This window comes from Callospermophilus lateralis, chromosome 3, assembly GCF_048772815.1.
Source record: "Callospermophilus lateralis isolate mCalLat2 chromosome 3, mCalLat2.hap1, whole genome shotgun sequence".
Classification (NCBI taxonomy): Eukaryota; Metazoa; Chordata; class Mammalia; order Rodentia; family Sciuridae; genus Callospermophilus; species Callospermophilus lateralis.
The window spans coordinates 157,502,093-157,520,514 of NC_135307.1; the positions used below are offsets into that span (position 1 = coordinate 157,502,093).

At 43.1% G+C, this 18,422-nt stretch overlaps 1 protein-coding gene across 1 annotated transcript; it reads right to left on the reverse strand.

Annotated features, from left to right (window-relative positions):
- Positions 1-6,055: 6,055 nt before the first annotated feature.
- Positions 6,056-15,479, reverse strand: Banf2 (BANF family member 2). Its single transcript, XM_076848931.2, has 2 exons — positions 15,354-15,479; positions 6,056-6,202 (listed from the first exon to the last, which is right to left on the reverse strand). Exons 1-2 carry the CDS (start codon positions 15,477-15,479, stop codon positions 6,056-6,058), a joined length of 273 nt encoding a protein of 90 aa, XP_076705046.1.
- Positions 15,480-18,422: the final 2,943 nt, after the last annotated feature.

The following is an 18,422-nucleotide window of genomic DNA, read 5'->3' on the forward strand; positions in this document are numbered from 1 at the left end:
CATTCCTCTGTTGAAGGGCATCTAGGTTGGTTCCATAGCTTAGCTATTGTGAATTGAGCTGCTATAATTGATGTGTTACTGTAGTATGCTGATTTTAACTCCTTTGGGGATCCCAGAGAAATTTCCAAATAGTCCCATCCAGGTTCACCCCTTGACTTTTGACTGACAGCAGGGTGATATCAGACTTTTAAGTCCTCACTGTCATGACAACTCTAGGTCACTTTGGCCCATGCTGACTGATTATAATTGGATTCTTTTTTAAAAATATCTTTATTTTATTTATTTTTATGTGGTGCTGAGGATTGAACCCAGAGCCTCGCATTTGCTAGGCGAGTGCTCTACCACTGAGCCACAACCCCAGCCCCTATAATTGGATTCTTAACCATAAATTCTTAAGACTTTATGGTTAGGAGGAATTATCCTTATGTTCCTCAGTTTCAGTCTATGAAGAGGGGCAACTTAAGTTCCTCTTATTGACATTATTTCAGGTCTGCATTTCTCCTGAAGATAACAGGCAGTTTCCTGAGAAACATGACATATCCTGTCCACTGAGACCAGGCAGGACTGTAGATAAATTGCTTCTTGAAAAAGAAAGCATGGTGGAGGTCAGCAAAGTAGGCCCAATTTACAGATTTATTCCTTTACCCTTATGTTCCCACTACTCACATCTGTCTGTGCCCTATCGAAAACACTACTTTCCCCCAAATGACTGAGCGTAGAGGGCCCTTTAGAGAACAAACCATAATTGTTCATTGTGTAATGAGGACTAGGAGATATACATATAATAAAATGTATTTTTTTCTTTTCGTTACACAGCTTGATGAGTTTGGAAAAATTTATACACCCAGCAACCCCCCCACCACCACAGTGGAGTTGTAGAGTGGGTTCATTACACCAAGAAGCCTTCCTGCCCCTGTCTAGGCAACCCCTCTGCCTCCACCAGATCACCAGTGCTGTGCTTTTTGTTATAAATTACCTTTACTTGATATAGAATATATCCGTGGGCTCATAGAGTATATATTCTCATATCCCTGTTTTTTTTCGCTTAGTAAAAATTTTTTTGATATTCATCAATGTCATCAGTATCTCTATGGGAAGCTTTCTTTTCACTGTTAAGTAAATAGAACCCCAGTGCATGAATGCACCCTGATTTGTTTATCCATTCATATGTTAACCAACATTTGAATTTCTAGTTTAAACCTATTATTAAGAAACCTGCTGTGAACATGTGTGCACAAGATAATATACGAACATCTATTTTTATTTAGGTGGGGTAAATAACAATAAATTGCTGGATTTTACAGTTGTTCTCAAAAGTTTAAATTAATTGGATCTTGCCAAAGAGTAAAAGTTTTGCTACTACTTTATATTTCCAGTATTTATGAATGTAATTTTTCCACAGTATCTCCTATACTTAGTACCATCAACTTTAATTACATTTCTGGTTACAACGATTCTAGAGGATATGTAGTATCTAATAGTTTTGGCTTGATATTTTATTTTTTACTCATGATGTTGAGTACCTATTTATATTCATTTTAGTCATGCAAGGTCTTCCTTAGTTAAGCGTGTATTCAGATTATGCCCATTTGGTTATTCTCTATCTTATTACCAAATTATAATTTTTAAAATTTTATAGATCACATGTTTTACTTTATTTATATATGTGTAATTTCTTTTTGAAATTAAAATATTTTCTATCTATTTCCAATAAATTCATTCAGCCTGTGTGTGGGGGGAAATGCATCTGGGGGTCCGTTGAGTGTTGGCTGTTCCCTGCATGGCTCAGCGGGATGGACAGGCATCAGCTGCAGGTCTGGCTGGACTTGGGTTCTAGCTGCAGTTTGCACTGTGACCAGCTCCCCCTGGATTCTTTCTAGGGCCCAGGCTGAAGGGGCAGCAGTCATTCAAAATAGTAGCTCTTCTTGGGCTGGGGATATTGCTCAATGATAGAGCATTTGCCTAGCATGTGTGAAGCCCTCAGTTCAACTCCCTATATACAAATAAGGGTAGCAAATAAGGGCTCTTCTCGTATTAGCAGAGGCACAGGAAGTAAGTAGAAATTAGAGAGGAGACAGAGAACTGGCACGTTGTCATTTCAGCTTTGTCCTATTGGCCAAAGCATGTCATATGGATAAGTCATAGCCAAAGGGCTGGGAATGACTCTGCCTCCAGAGGAAGGGACTTGCAAAATCACATGACAGATAGGAAATGCAGGGGAGATGCAGAATTGAGTTAATCATTTTGTGAAGAGGAAGGCAAAAATCAATACAAGAGAATGAAGTGAGTGATGATTCGTGGTGTACAGGGGAGAGTGAAAATTCCTAGTGTAGAACAGAGGATTCCCCCCATCACCACCAGGGATCGAACCCTGGGGCACTTAACCACCAAGCCACATCCTCAGCCCTTTTTTCTTTTGAGACAGGGTCCTGCTAAGTTGTTTAGGGCCTTGCTAAGTTGCTGAGGCTGGTTTTGAACTTGTGATCCTTCTACTTCAGTCTCCCGAGTCGCTGGGATTGCAGGTGTACACCACTGCACCCCGGTGAGGGGGGAGTTTTTGAGAACAGGGGTCATTTCCCAGTGTCCTTCCAATTACACTACACGGGGAACAGTTACTCCTGTTTTCAACACCTGTGCTTGGACCCCTCTAGAGGCCCCTTAATCTTGGGGGCCCCATATCCTCCAGGTTTTTCAGCTCCCTAACCCTCCTTCATGATTCCAGGCACCCCTAAAGGGATGAAGTTTTGCAGTGTTGGAGGTGTGTGGAAGTAGACTGAGAGACAGACCTACCCCTCCATTTTCTCCTGGAGCCAACAAGCTTCTGTCTGAGAAAATGAGTGACATGTGAATGCCATGATTATTTCAATGGAGAATGAGTCCAAGGGTGGGGTGTGCAAGAGGGAATTAGTGAAAGGCTCTGGATGCTTAGAATCTGAGCTCTCAGGAGGCAGAGCTGTTTAACACTTTGAATCAACCAGTTGGCTCGCCTCCAGTCCTTGACTCTTGGGTTTCTCCTTGGAGAGAGCAAGAGAAGCAGAGTTAGAAAGGGTCATAGACCTCCAATCGTATTGTGAGTTTAGAAAATATCACACTGGCAAAGCTGTTAGGGGAAAAAGTTACTTAATTGATACCATTGGTCTGGATTAGTGCTGCCACAGGATGTTCCTGCTTCTGAATTCAGAACTTTGGAGTTAGTTGTAGTCATGTGACTTGCTTTGGCCATTGAAATGTAAACGTAAGAAGTACATATCACATTTGGGTAGAGACTTAAAAGACAGTGTGATAATACACCCTGGCTCTTTCCCAATGCTGGGGTTATCAGTGTTTTTTGAGAAGGAATGTTCACCAACCTGAGTCTACAATGACTACAATGGATAAAGCTCTCCTGATGACATGTATTGGACATGTAGCCTGAAACAGAAATCAAATTTGTTGTCTACATAGCTGTGTATGTGTGGGGAGGTGGCACCAGGGATGGAAATAGGGCCTTGTGCATGCTAGGCAAGCACTCTACTGCAACTACACCCCCAGCCCAGTAATCACTGAGACTTTTTTTGGGATTGGACCCAGGGGCACTTATCCACTGAGTGACATTGCCTTCCCTTTTTAAAATTTTTTAAATCTTTTTGAGACAGAGTCTTACTAAGTTGCTTAGAACCTCACTAAGTTGCTGAAACTGTCTTTGAACTTGTGATCCTCCTGCCTCAGCCTCCTGAGCTGCTGGGATTACAGATGTTCACTACCACACCTGGCAATCACCAAGAATTTTGAAGTTATTTGTTGTAGCAGTATAATCCCGCCTGGTCTGACTGATACCAGCGTACAACTCAAGCAACAAAGAAGTGTATCAAAATAAAGAATTTAGGAAGGACAAAGCTATGATCTTTAAAATAATGATACTAACAAGAATTGATGGTAAGCTCTTAAATACACAATTAAAACTAAATAGTTGATTGAACTTGGCCTTATCTCTCACCATGAGCCTGGGAAGAATTTAAGTGCTATGAACTTTGACAAATTGAAAGTAATGATAAAACCTATACAAAATGTGAAGAAAGTGGAGAAGAGATGTAAGTCTGAAGTTCTTTTTAGTTTTACAGCAGTAGTTCATACTATCTATCATTGGAAAACTGAGTTCAGAATAAATCTAATTATACTAACTAACTTCTTGCTGTTTTCCCACATATTCTTCTTAAACTTAGAGGAAATAGATTTAGAAATTTATCATTATATCTAACAATGAAGAAAAAAATTCATCAAAGTTCAACCATTCTTTCAATTGCCTTTTGACTAAATCCCAACTTTTGTCTTAGGTTGGATTCTTCCAGAAACAGAATCTGACAGGACAATGTGAATGTTCCATGAGGCAGCGGGGAAGGAGGGTTATCCCAGGAAACACTGGTTTGGTGGGTGGGAGGAGAAAGAAGTGAATTCAAGGGTTTTAAAGAGCTAATGACCACTGCAGACAACTGGGATTCTACCCCACTGGGGAACTTGGGGAGACTCTCTCAGTGTTTTCTCATGTGTGGGGCATTTATCCATCCACTTCCATCCAGCACTGGGGACTCTTCTGGGTGTTAACTCCTTGCCATTTCCTCTCTGTCCTGTGGTCAGACTGGTCCCATTTCTGCAGCTAGCAAGACTCTTAGGCAGAGGGCACTTAGGTGCCTGCAAAGAAAAACCACTGGCCTTGACTGGAACAGTGACTACCAACGGGATAAGGCACCAAAAACATTAAGTAACAACTTTCTTCGGTTTAAAAACCTTGTATAATAGATTAATATAAAATAAACTATGCTAAATGAAAAAGGCTACTTACTATATTATTGCATTTATGTGGATTTCTGGAAAAGTCAAAACTGTAAGGACAGAAGACATATTTGTGGTTGCCTAGGGCTGGGGATGTTTAGGGGATAACTACAGAGGATCAGGGGACTCTCTGGGGGCAATTAAAGCGTTCTACATCTTGATTGTGGTGTTGCTTCTGCCAAAATTCATAGAACTGCACACATGAAAAAGTTGGGATAATTTAACTATATGTAAATTATACCTAAAAAATCTGACAGTGATGATCTTAAAGGTATGTCTGCATTATTTGCTATTTTAAGAGACTGTAATTCTCCTCCCTGGAAGAGGTGGTGACTTGCTTCTAACAAACAGAATAGAGAGCAGGTCATAAAAGGCACTGGGGGATTTCTGCTTGCTTCCTCAATTCTTTCCTGGATCACCAACTTTGGGGAAAAAAGTTGCCACCCCATGAACAGCCCTGTGGAGAGGCCCCTGTAGGGAGGTACTGAAGCCTCCTGCCAACAACCATGTGAGATGGCTGTCTTGCAAATGGCTACTCGCCCTGGTTAAGCCGTCAGGTGACTGATCCCAGCCAGCAGTTTGCAACCTCATGAGAGACCCTGAGATAGAACCAGCCAGCCGAGCAACTCTGAGATTGCTGACCCTCAGAAACTATGAGCTACAAGTTGAATATTGCTTCCCCAAAATGCTTAGGACCAGAAATATTTCACATTTTGGAGTTTTTCCGATTTAGAAATATTTGCATCAACTTTACCAGATTGTGCATCTCTAATACAAAAATCCAAAATCTTTAATTTTCCAAAATGAGAAATTCATATTTGAATTTCCAAAATCTTTAATTTTCCAAAATGAGAAATTCATATTTGAAGCATTTTTGAGTTTTGGATTAAAGAACACTAAACTGGTAATATTAGAGTTTGTTGTTTTAAGCTGCCATGTTTGGGTGCAATTCGTTATATGGCAATAGATTGTTAACATAAAATTTATTTCATTTAAAAATAAAAATTACAATTATATAACTTTTTTGCAGAGAGCTACTGGGCATGATATTCATCTAAAGTGAGTGATGGCAGTTTCTAGGCAGTAGGTTTTGGGGTGACTTTTTTTGTGATTGCTCTTGTTTATATTTTTGTATTTCTTTTGGATGCATGTGTAACAATGAAGTCAAAAACACAAATAACGACTAGGAGCCTGGGTTTAGATGTAGAAGGCGTCATTTACCCAGGGGCAGAGTGGCAGGGTGTTTCTACAGGAAGCTGGCACACCACTCCTTCAGACAGTTAGAGCTCTCCTGGGCCTCGCACTCGGTGGCACCACAACAGCAAATGATCCACTTCTGAAACTCAGCCTCATTTTTGTGCATCAGAAGGAACTGTCCCAACAGGATGTAAGCCTGGGGAAAGGGACAAGGCAGGGAGGAAAATGGGAATGGTTAGTACAGTCCCGGTCAGATGCGCCCTTTCTCCCCCAGACATTGGAACTCATGGGACAATCAAAGGTTGGGGTACAGGTCAATTTGGGGAAGATGTCAGTCCTGAAGCTCTGGCTTGTTCCAGGAGGATCCAGTTATGGGTTCCTGGTGAGAAGTAAGGCCAAGTTCAATGCCGAGCTCTCTGGGTTGCTTTGTGAACTGTCCAGCCTAGATTGAACCAGACCCTGTCCTCCTCAACTTAAGTGAGCACAGAAATCCTCTGGGATCCCATGAAAAGGCAGGTTACGATTCAGAGAGCCTAAGTCTAGGTGGGACCTGAGAGTCCCCATTTCTAACAAGCTCCCAATTGAGTCTGGTCCAGGACATTCTTTTGGGAGGGGGCCTAACATACTTCAGAATCTCCTTTCAGACCTCTCATCCAGTATTTCTGTCTTGGAAACACACACACACACACACACACACACACACACACACATGCACGCGCGCGCACACACACACACTTTTTTTTTCACCTTCACTATTTTCTCAACTGCTGTTTACACAGGGTCTCACAATCTCAGCATTTCTGACACTAGAGAATTCTATGCTGTGGGTCTGTCCTGTGAATTGCAGGATGTGTAGCAGCATCTGGATCTTTGCCACACCCCCTCTTGAAGCTAAACTCTCCTCTGCTGAGAACCAGTGCACGTGCAACTGGCAGGTGAAGGTCATCTTAGCATCGACTGGTCTTTGCAAACCACCTGTGTGATCTCAGGCAACTCCACCTGAAGTAAGGCTCAGCAGGACCTAGGTCTCAGTGTCTGTACCTCCCCCTAAGGCACATCATGTGACCTGCCCTGCAAATGAAGTGAATCAAATGGGAAAAACGTTCAAAAAAATGCAGATTGCTCCTTTGTCCTGGGAGATGTGGCCCTGTGGGAAGAGCATAGAAGATATAAAACATGCTCAGCTTTGTCCCTCTTTCCCAAGCCTCCTACTGGTTCTCTCTCTCTCTGGTTCTGAGGCTTCAGGCTTCTTAGATTGAGCAGCTACCAGTTTCTCAGGCTCTCCAGCCTGCAGACAGTCATTGTGGGAGTATCAGCCCCTGACCATGTGAGCTAGTCCAACAAATCCCCTCTTTTCTCTGGAGAACCCTGACTAATACACTTTCTAAGAGTCTTTGTAGGTAACAAAGACATTAAGCTAAATATTAAGTGCACTATGATTTATATTCCAATGGTATTCTCTAGCTTTTAATACCTACATACCAAAGATTTTACAATTTCATCACACCATTATTAGCAAGAAAAGGGGCCACGTGGAGAAAAAGACGTCCCAAAGACCACATGGCCATAAACTGGCCAAACCGCTCCATGGTGGAGACTAGAGATTTCACGTCACATTACATGTCCATCTCTTGGGACTGGTTTGGGCACTTTCCAGTCTGGAACCAACGAAAACCAGTGTTCACTCATGCCTTCAAGTTCTGGACTCTTTCCATGAAAACCCGCTGGTGTCTGTTGACTTTAATTGAATGTAAAACAAAGCAAACTTCATCTTAATCAAAGGAAACTTTTTTTAAAAAAAGAGAAATCAAATAAAAACTGAATCCCAGTCATAAAATGTACCTAAGCAATGAAGTTTGAAGCAATTATTTTACTTATCATTTATTTTTCGAAGTGCTGGGGATTGAACGTAGGCTAGTGCTCTACCACTGAGTTACACTCCCAGCATGGGGTTTTATTTTTAGTCATGGTCCCATTGTTGAAAAGAGGAAAAAAGCCAAGATTTCATGGTGATTTGAAACTGTTACTTTAATCTTTTTTTTTTTTTTTTGAGCAGTTGGTTGGTATGATCTCATTTTTCATCAGTATCCTCTCTCATTTGCAGTGGTAGAGTTAACAGATATTTTAAAATAAGCATTTAAAAAACTGAGCATGTATTAAGTGTCAATTGAGCCAGCTTCTGTAGGTATGGGAGGTGCCAAGGTGAATATAAGGGGATGGAGAGCCAGTGAGCTTTTTCCAAGGAGAGAAACATTCATCATAACAATATTAATAATACTAGGAAGTGGCACTTTTGAGAACTTTGGCAGGCTACACACTGCTGGGGACACCCAGTATGTTTTAATACATCTGAATCTCATGGGTGCCCTGCTCATCCCCTTCTCCAGATAAGAGTTCTCAAGAATCTAAGAGATTAAGACTCGTGCCTCCCTCCACCGCATTCTTCCACCTCTCAACCATCCGCAGTCCAGTCTGGAGGCTCAGGCATCCTCTGCCTGTTTCCGAGGCCAGCTGCTGGCATCAGCTGACCTGGTAATTGCAGTTTCCATTTGCTACCAGGCCCAGCAGCCAGGAAACCTAGGTCTATGTGGCCAGCAGGACCCAAGCAAGCTTTCCAAGAATGCTGCAGGAGGAAGGGCTTCCACAGGGGAGTTGCAACCTGATGCTCCATCCTCAGCTTTCCCTGTGCATCTTCCAGTGGGTGGAGAAGGAAAGATGACCCACCTTCTTGCTTCATTCCTGTGAACTTCATCTTGCTCCCAAGGGAAGCAGGAGTCATGGGCTCACAGCATGACTGCCCAGTGTCCACTTGGTTTCTCCACTGTCTCCAGAAAGTGAACCCCTAACCTGTCTTCTTGAGCCAAAGAAAAACCAGCTGCAAGGAGGAGGACATAGAAACACAGAAACCCTGAGCAGATGACTCTACATTCCCACTCCCTTGAGAGGCCACGGCAAGCCAGGGATGTGTGTTTCTTCCTATAGCAGCAAGACAGCAGCTCCATGGGAGACTTGCCCTCAAGTCTAAGCAGGGATGCTTATCCAGGGACTTCTCCCAAGCAGGGTGGGAACCATCCCCTTTACTCACTGTGTCCACTTCTGATAAACAGAAGCAATCTAAGTCTGCACGGGGGTTGGATTTCCTTGGGTGTAACCTGTGTGGTGGCCCAGGGTCCCACACTTTGAAAAGCCAATTGCTTAATCCATTGACACAAAGGGCCTCCTCACATTTTCTTTTTGCTCTGGGCCTGCAAATCAGGGAGTTGGTCCTCATCTGCATTCATAATAATTTTTGGACCTTCACTATGACACCTGGTCTTGTCTCTTATCTCAAGTTTCTTACGCTTCCTCTGCTTAGGTCCCCAGCTCCTGAGTGCCTCTATGGAACATACTTCACACCACTGAAAGACTCCAGGGAGAAAAAAAAACACTTTTTTCTGATTTTCTCTAATCAGACATTGACTCTTAGGTATTCATATCCACTTAAGAGCCAATGGCAACCTTACAAATCCAGTATCTCTGGGTCACTTCAGGTCTAAAACACCGTGCCTTTAGTGTGAATGCACAATCTAATATAGGTCTTGCCCTTTATTCTCTTCCCTGTCTCCTTGGGTCATGCTATACTATAACATTATCTATCCAAAATTCAAATTTAACTGTATTTTGTTATTTCATCTGGCAACCCTATGCAGGGTAACATCCAAACTTTTGTGACTGATTCCTGCCAGGGTTCAGATGTCAGGCAGCGAAGTCAAGTGTCAGCGGAGAGGACAGGCAGGAACTAGAGCCTTTAGTAGCTTAGTCATGGACCTCTGGGGACCTGAGGGAGACCAGGGCTGACCTCACTGGGGTTTCCTGGTCCTGGGTTCAGCCTTCTCTCCTCTCTGCTAATTACAACTAAGTGGCTTTGGAAGGAGATGGAGATCCTGGAATCTGGACAGTCTTGAGCTAAAGGTATGGGTGACATGAGGCAGGCAGGGTAAGAGAGAGAAGAGCCTTGCAGGTAATCCAAGTCAGGGCAGCTGCATGGGAAATGCCTCCCTCACACTTCAATTTCAGGAGAGCAAACAGCCCAATGGTGTAGCATCCAGACCCTACAACCTGTCTACCAGATTCAGATTTCATCTCTGTCATCTCATGTGAGCTTGAGCAAGTCACACCTGATCTCTCTGTTCCTCAGTTTCCCCATCAGTAATATGGAGATAAATAGTCTACCTCAAAGGATTTTTTTTATTTTTTATTTTTTTTTTTGAGAGAGAATTTTAATATTTATTTTTTAGTTTTCGGCAGACACAACATCTTTGTTTGTATGTGGTGCTGAGGATCGAACCTGGGCCGCACGCACACCAGGTGAGCGAGCTACCGCTTGAGCCACATCCCCAGCCCGATTTTTTTTATAATTAAATAAGATTAAATATATGTGATGCACTTAGAAGTGCCTGACATGTAGCAAACACCACATGCTATATCTGTTAGCAGAGATATGCTGAGAAGTTGGGCAATCAAGACATTTACTCCATTCTGATGCTCTAAGCATCTCTCAGGAGAAGGATTTGGGCTCAAGAATATGACTTTATAAAGTCTGTAAAAATCTCTAAAACCAACCAGATTCTCTGGGATGGTAAAGTTACCTCCATACTATTGGAGAACCCCAGAGCTATCTCCAGAGTGGTATGCTCACCCTACAAAGCCCAGCCCAACAACACTGAATTTACTGAATATGTGGAAATCCACCACCTCTGGGTGAGTTGTCCTAGGGAGGAGATAAGTACGAAGACACAGACTCATCCTCTGCTCAGAGGAGTTTAGAGAGAAAAACCACAGGCATGTTGTGTCTCTGACATCAGGGCGGGCTCTCGGGCCACATGTACCATAGTCAACAGTAGGGCAACAGTGTCCTGATGACCCACTGAAAAACTGCATTGCTCAGAAAAAGGAGCTGTTGGGTGGGGTGGGCAGAAGGAAGGTTTCCTAAGGGAAGGAGGCCCTGATTGGAAGCTTGAAGGGGACTAAGGTCCATTCCAAGAGACCACAGGTTGGAGGAGGGTGGCTCCCCTAGGTGTTTGTGGTTCACAGACAGCCTGGCACTAATGCAGGGATGGTGGTGGGTGGGATAAGGGTGGGGAGCACAGGAATACAAGAGAGCTAAAGGAAGGCTGTGGCAAGACTTGGCGCCATGGGCATAATGGATTTTTCCATTTCCATAATTCCTTTCTTCCATAATCCTACTTCTGGGCCAATAGAAATAAAAGATGAACCAGCCAATATGTAATGTATAATCTTCTAGAAGCCACAGAAGGAACGGTGGGAAGGCAACAGCTGGAACGAATTCTAATGGTAAATCTTATTTTGTCCCATAATCCCCAAATATAACCATTTCAATAGGTAATCAATAAAAAATTATTGATGAGATAATAAAGAGCTTCTGTTTCCTCATTTATAAAGCAGAGACAACTATCATCACCCTATACACTTTTAAAATGGAGACTTTAAGACTTTAATAGCAAAGAGTGTATTTTATATTTCTGGGACATCTTCATTCAGATAAATGCTCAGCAGGCAGATGTGGTTGGTGGCTGCCATTTTGGATCTAGGTCCTCAGGCCAATGGGGACTGTTCCAGGAAAGTGAAGGCACAAGATAACCAAGAGAAATCAAGGTACATTTCTTTTGAGAAATGTAAATTTTTTTTTTAAACATTTCTTTCCTGAAGAGATTTGGGTAAATCCAGTTTTGTTTTCTTGCATTTGTTTTATTTGGGTTTCTTTTAGTGTTTGGTTTGTTTTGTTTTTGAGATGACACCTTACTATGCTGCCCAGGCTGGTTTTTAAACTTCTGGGCTCAAGCATCTTCCTGCCTCAGCCTCCCAAGTAGCCAGGACTCTAGGCTTGTGCCACTGTGCCCAGCTAATCAATAGTTTTGAAAAGTCATGTTTTAAACCATGAGTTGGAAAGCAGTTCATGCCCTAACTAGAGCTCTGGGGAAAGTGGGAAGGATGTAAGCACAGTCCCCTTTTCTCGTACCCGAGTCTTCCGTTGAAGAAAAGATGAAAGACTTGTATGGGGGCAGGGACAGAGGAGAAGGTGCTAGGTACTGCCTACCAGACTGCGACCCAGGTTCTTAGAAGGGGTATGGAAAGAGCCAGTGCCCACGGGACAAGTCCAGGAAAGTTGTTAACAGAAGGGGGGGTTCAGAGCAGTGTTCCCTCATGGCAGACACTGAGGTCCCAGTCTAGGTAGGGAAGGGAAGGGCTCAGCTACGCCTCAGCAGAGGCCAGCAAAGTCTGAGAGTGGCTTGAGACCCAGAAAGATGTCCCTCCTTCTGCCAAGTTTAGGTTCCTGACAGGCAGTGAATAAAAACATAGGAACCTGCATTTTCATCAGCTAAATCTGAGAACCCTGCCCTGTCACGATCTGCCTGCCACATGCTCTGACTTCTGGCTTTGCCCAGGGACCAGTGGCACTTGATCATCTGGGTCTCCTCCTGGGTCTTCCTATGGGCTCGTCTGGGCTCTGGGCCCTGATACAGGGTCTCACTTCCAAATCTTAGTCTAAGCCCCCTCCCTGCCTGCCATAACCCACCTGGAACTTCTTGTGTAGTTTGTGACAGTATAATTCATGGTCATTCTCATTTTCACCCAGAACCTCAGTCAGACACTATCTCCCAGAGCTTCTGTTTCCTCACTTATAAAGCAGAGACAGCTGTCATCACCTAAATAACAGGTGAGGAGGCGCAAAGCAGAGGGTAACAGTGAGCTCCCCAGTGTCAGGACCATGGTTCTCGAAATGCACAGGGCTGAGGGTGGGGCACTGGACACTGCCAGCCATGAGGTCATGAACACTGGAGGGGCACGTGTCTATGGACCAGGAGGCACACGGGCAGACCCTATACCCCTGACTCTATGTTGGCAAGTTCCAGTGCCTGAAAATTTCCCAGTTATTCATTCATTCCTTTATCTTAAAGACGTCTGACATACCAACGATAATCCTTATTTAAAACAAAGTTAAACTGGAAAAGGCAAAACTACATACATAAGAAAACAAATAGGGCTGGGGATGTGGCTCAAGCGGTAGCGCGCTCGCCTGGCATGCGTGTGGCCCGCGTCCGATCCTCAGCACCACATACAAAGATGTTGTGTCTGCCGAAAACTAAAAAAAATAAAATATTAAAAAATTCTCTCTCTCTCTCTCAAAAAACAAACAACAACAACAACAACAACAACAAACCACAAATAAGTTGTGCCAGGAACTGAGGGTGGTGAGTATCAGGACACAAGGGAATGACTATTTTGGAATGGTGGGATTGTTCTGTGTCTTGATTGTGGTAATGGCTACACGACCGTCAAAACTCATAGCAATGTATAATACAAAAGGTGAAATTTACTTATGTAAATCATACCTTAACAAAAAGTGTTTAAATGCTAAGCATAGAGCTCAGCAACAATATTAAAACTCCACAATTATGGAAACATTAAATCAATGGTGGTAGACATCAGAACAGCGGTTACTCTGGGGATACGGATGGCACTGGCTGGGAAGAGGAGCAAAGGCACCATCTGGAATTTTGAACGCGTCAGATTGCTGGTTCCAGATGGTGTGTACCTGGGTGCATCCACATGTAAAAATTCATTGATCTGAACTCTTCATACTAAACGCACATCCCCATAATTACGTTACACTACAATAGAAGAATAAAAGGAACAATCATTTTTTTTTTAAGGAATGCTTCATTTAAAATATCTATCCTCATCAGACTTGCCCACTTCACTACCTGCTTGGGAATGGCTCTCGATCCTTTATCAGGGCTCCACCTCAGTTGTGGAGCTCCAGTTTCCTGATGATACCACCAAAATGGATATTAAGTTGGAGGGTAGATCAGGGTGAGATTCAGAATATATAACAACCGGTCCAGCGCCAAGTGTCAATCAGAAAACCGTGGGCCCCAATGCTTCAGATTTGGGCACAAACCAACAGATCACCAGCTGTGCAGGCAGTAGTTCCCAGCCTCTTTTGAGTGTTTCTATAAGATCTTCCTGCCTGGTGGTATAGATTGGGTTTGAAAACTGAAGGGAATTCATAGCAGTAGGTCAAGTAGATGCCTCTTGACTGGAGTTGCAAGGTTGTGTGAATTCCCAGCCTCCTTGGTAAATAATTGCTTCCTTTGGGACTTTTGCCATTCTCTCCTGAGGTTCCAAACAGCTTTTTCATAGCCCCGTAAAAAAAATTACTACATAGAATATTCAGGGCTACAGTTTTGATGTGCTTTGTTCCTCCAAAATTCATGTGTTGGAGGCTTGACACCCAGTCGGGTGGTGTAGAGGTAATGGAATTTTAAGAGGTGGGGCCTAGTGGAAGATGATTTTGGTCAAGGGGAAGGGACCCTGGTTAGTTCCCAAGAGAGTAAGAAATTTTTATTTTTTATTCTTAATATTTATTCCTATAAATAGAGCAAGAACAGGGACTGGGGATGTAGCTCAGTGGTAGAGTACATGCTTAGCATGCATGAGACCTTGGTTCAATCCCTAGTACCAATTATAAATAAATAGGCAAATAAAAATGGCCTCTCCGTACCATCTGGTTTCTTGTCTTGTCATGTGACTGCTCCTTCTCTCTTGGCTCCTACCATGATGTCGTGTACCATGTTGTGATGTGGCCAGGAGGGCCCTCACCCAAAAGCCAAACACGTGGTCCAACCTTGGACTTTAAGTCTCCCAAACTATGAACTAAATAAAACTCTTTTCTTTATAAAGTACCCAATTCTCAAGTATTTTGTTATAGCAATGGAAAACAGACATCTACATTCATATTCTGTTGGATATCTTTAGGTCATTCTTGGCTTAGAAATGATAACTTAGAATATGATAACTTAGAAATTTCTTGGCTTAGAAATGATAACTTAGAAATGATAACTTAGAATAACTCAAGTCCCCTGTCTCTGAGGCAGACCACAGTCTGTTGGTTCTCCACCTGTCATTCCTGCACTAGTGCTCTGACAGGGCAAGGAAAGTTCCACGGGGCCCCTTTATGGAAGCAGGGAGTGCACCATATCATCTGTTCTGATACTGCCCCAGACTCTAATGGTGAGCCCATTTCTGTCAAGCCCTGAGTATTTGGACTCCTAGCAAATCTTACCCAGCCCTGCTTCTCTGAGCTAAAGCAATTCTCTTCACCTATTGGCTACAAATCCTTGAGCTTTCAAGCATATGGGGTCAGTAGCACTGAAGAATGTGGCTCCTTGCCAAGTGGCAGCTTTGTTCTCTGATGTTCCTTCAGAGGGACTCATGGCAGTGGCTGCCATCTGGCAGGACTTGGGAGAAGAGAAGAAAAGTTAAAGAAGAAAAAAATGAATTACCTTGGTGAACCCTTTGGTAATCAAATTGATGGCAAGCTCACGGCTGACCCCATCCACCCAGCCAACATCCTTTTCTCCAATGGGTTCAGAGAGGAAGGCTCTCAGCCTGGGAGACATGTGATCCATCTCCTGCAACAGCAGTGGGGGAAAGAAAAGAATTAGGAGATGGCTGTCTGCTCACAGTGTGAGTGGACATTAGGGAGCTCCCTCAGCTATTAAGGGATTGGGGGCAACAGATGGTAGACTTCCTTCCATCATCCAACATTTACTGGGGACTTTTCAATTTCAGGTATGGTGCCCTGCACTGAGGGCTTTACACTTCCATTCCCATTTGGATGGACAAAGAGATGTGCAATGATGGCTGCAGACAAGTCGACTAAATCCCCAATGAAAAGTGTATGCTTGACGGTAAGAACCATGTTACATTCCTGTCCAACTCTTTCCACCCTACGTGCTTTAACAGCCACTTTTCTTTAATTAACCTACCTTCTTTCTAAACCACCCAACACTTTTGTCATACTTTTTTATTCTAGCTTTTATCATACTCTATTATAGTTATTTGTTTGGTTGCATGTAACAGAAAACTCTTCAAACTGACATTGTACAACTTGACGTCCAGGGGCGAAGGTGGATATGATACAGTCAAGGTTGCAGTTCTATTTCTCCATGATTCTTTCGACTTTACCTCCTTGTTCTGCTCATGGGGATGAAATGACTACTCTAATATTCATATTCTCTAAAAATGTCACCTCAAAAGCAGGAAGAGAGGGACTGGGGTTATGGCTCAGTGGTAGAGTGCTTGCCTAGCAGGTGCAAGGCTCTGGGTTCGATCCTTAGCACTACATAAAAATAAACAAATAAAATAAAGGTATTGTGCCCAACTAACATATATATATATATTTCTGATATATATATCAGAAAGAGAGAGAACTCATCTTTCAGAAGTCCCAGGAAAATGCCTCATCCGTTCTTGAAGATCTGTCTGGGGTCCCTAGTGTGAGCTTAATGTCAGCCTAATGCCCCAGACCTAGATCTGGGAATAGAGTTGGCTTTCTCTAAGACATACAAGCTGTGAGTTCATGTGTAGTTACCTGAAAAAAATCAGGATTACTATCTAGAGAAGGGGAGATGGGTGTTAAAACCTAACCATAATGTTCAACCAAAAGTCTACCTCTGGCTCTCCAATATCCATCTAACATCCTTTCCCTTACATATCATCAGCAATATCTATATATGGCTAAAGTGGACTCCCTCCCTCCCACAAAGGGAGCAACCCTGTGATTCATCTAGCGACTAGATTCAGATTCAAGGTTATCTTGTTGGGGAAGGTACAGCTCACACCGTCTGGAGGTAACCTATGAACTAAATGCCAAAGTTCACCACCTTTAGCAGAGCCAACAATGCTGAGGGTGGGGGAAAACAGTTAAAGGACATCTGCAATAAGAATTTCTCTTTAGAGGGGGTGGAATTGTGGCTCAGTGGGCAGAGTGCTTGCCTAGCATGCATGAGGCACTGAGTTCAATCCCCAGTACCACATAAAAATATGCAAATAAAATAAAAGTATTGTGTCCATCTACAACTAAAAATATATATATTTTTTTTTAAAAAAAGAATTTCTCTTTAGAGAGGGGAAAATGGAAAACGTTTAGTAGCCACTGGTCAACAGTACACACAATATCCTGCTTAAAGGAAATATTGAAGACCCCCCAACCTGATGGTAAAGCAAGTTCCTCCATTGGACAAAATGGCAGCCCATTTCTGGTTCGGTGTGGATTTCCCTCATTCACTGTACTGCCCTGTTGGCACTGGAGTGGGCATGGGATAGATGCCTTCCCAAGAGAGTCGCTGTGTGAGCGAGCACCCACTTCCTGTAGGTACAAGTTCAGGGATTGCCTGAGGGATGGGGCAATCTCAGGCCAGAGTTGGCCACTTTTCTTGGAAACTCAGACTTAAGAACTTAATGTATTTCTTCTATTCAAGTCTATAGGCTGCTAATTAGAGCTGGAGATCTTCTTAGGTTGGGATCCTTGCAACTGGCCTCTACGCCTTGCCCAAATCTTCCTGCTCCTCAGATTAGTGGTGTCTTCCTTTATCTATGAAGTAAGGAGTCCCCCCAACCCCACAGATTGGTTCCTAATCCCTGAGCGATAATCCAACTGCTTCTTCACAAGTCAATTGTCCCCTTTGTGAAGCTTGATGTCCTTAAGATGAGATGCTTGAGAGAGGCCTGGGAATGGAGGGGAATGTTTTTCCAGAGCCCCCAGTTTTTTCTCCTATTAGGTTCCCCATTATTATCTGTGCTCTAATTTTAGCCAGATAAACCAGCTTTTCCAACCTAGTAGGACTTGCTTATCAATTTCCTGTCACTTTAGACTAATGATCACACTGAAAGGCCTTCTCATAGCAAAGCCGTATTTTCTTCCTTCTTCTTTTTCAAATGGGCCACCTTTCTCCTAAATTTGAGTCATCTAGGACCCTAATGACAACTGCGAGTGGTAGCCAATATCCTGAATATTTTCTATAAGACCTTAACATGGTATGGACTCCAGAGTATAAGATCTGTTTCCCAGAATGGCCATTTTGCTGAGTGATGGTTACCATCCTCCTAGTTTGAGTTAGGACATCCTTCCTGGTCTCTGCCTGAACATCTCTTTGCAACCAATCCTACATTTGAGGCTTGTCCACTGTGACGTCACTGGTACCAGATTCTGTGTCAACTTATGCAAGTAACAGAAAATCCAGTTCAAAGTGGCTTATACAAGAGGAAGATTTTTATAGTAGCACACGCTACCAAAATAAATAAGTCAAGAGGAGATCAGATGGGGTTTCACCAAGGATCCAGCTTGACTACCTTGCATTTCTCTTCATTCAACCTTCCTTTTGAATCAGCTCAATCCTCAACTTTACTCCTTCATGAAACAGGCTGAACCGGTACCTGCCATTGCTTTTGTAAGCCATGCCCTGTCCTTCCCCCATCCCTCCCTCAAAGGAAAACACAGAGCTCTCTCCCTAAAAGTCACATATTGTCCCAGGTCATGCCAGCCCAATTGTCATATGCCAACCCCTAAA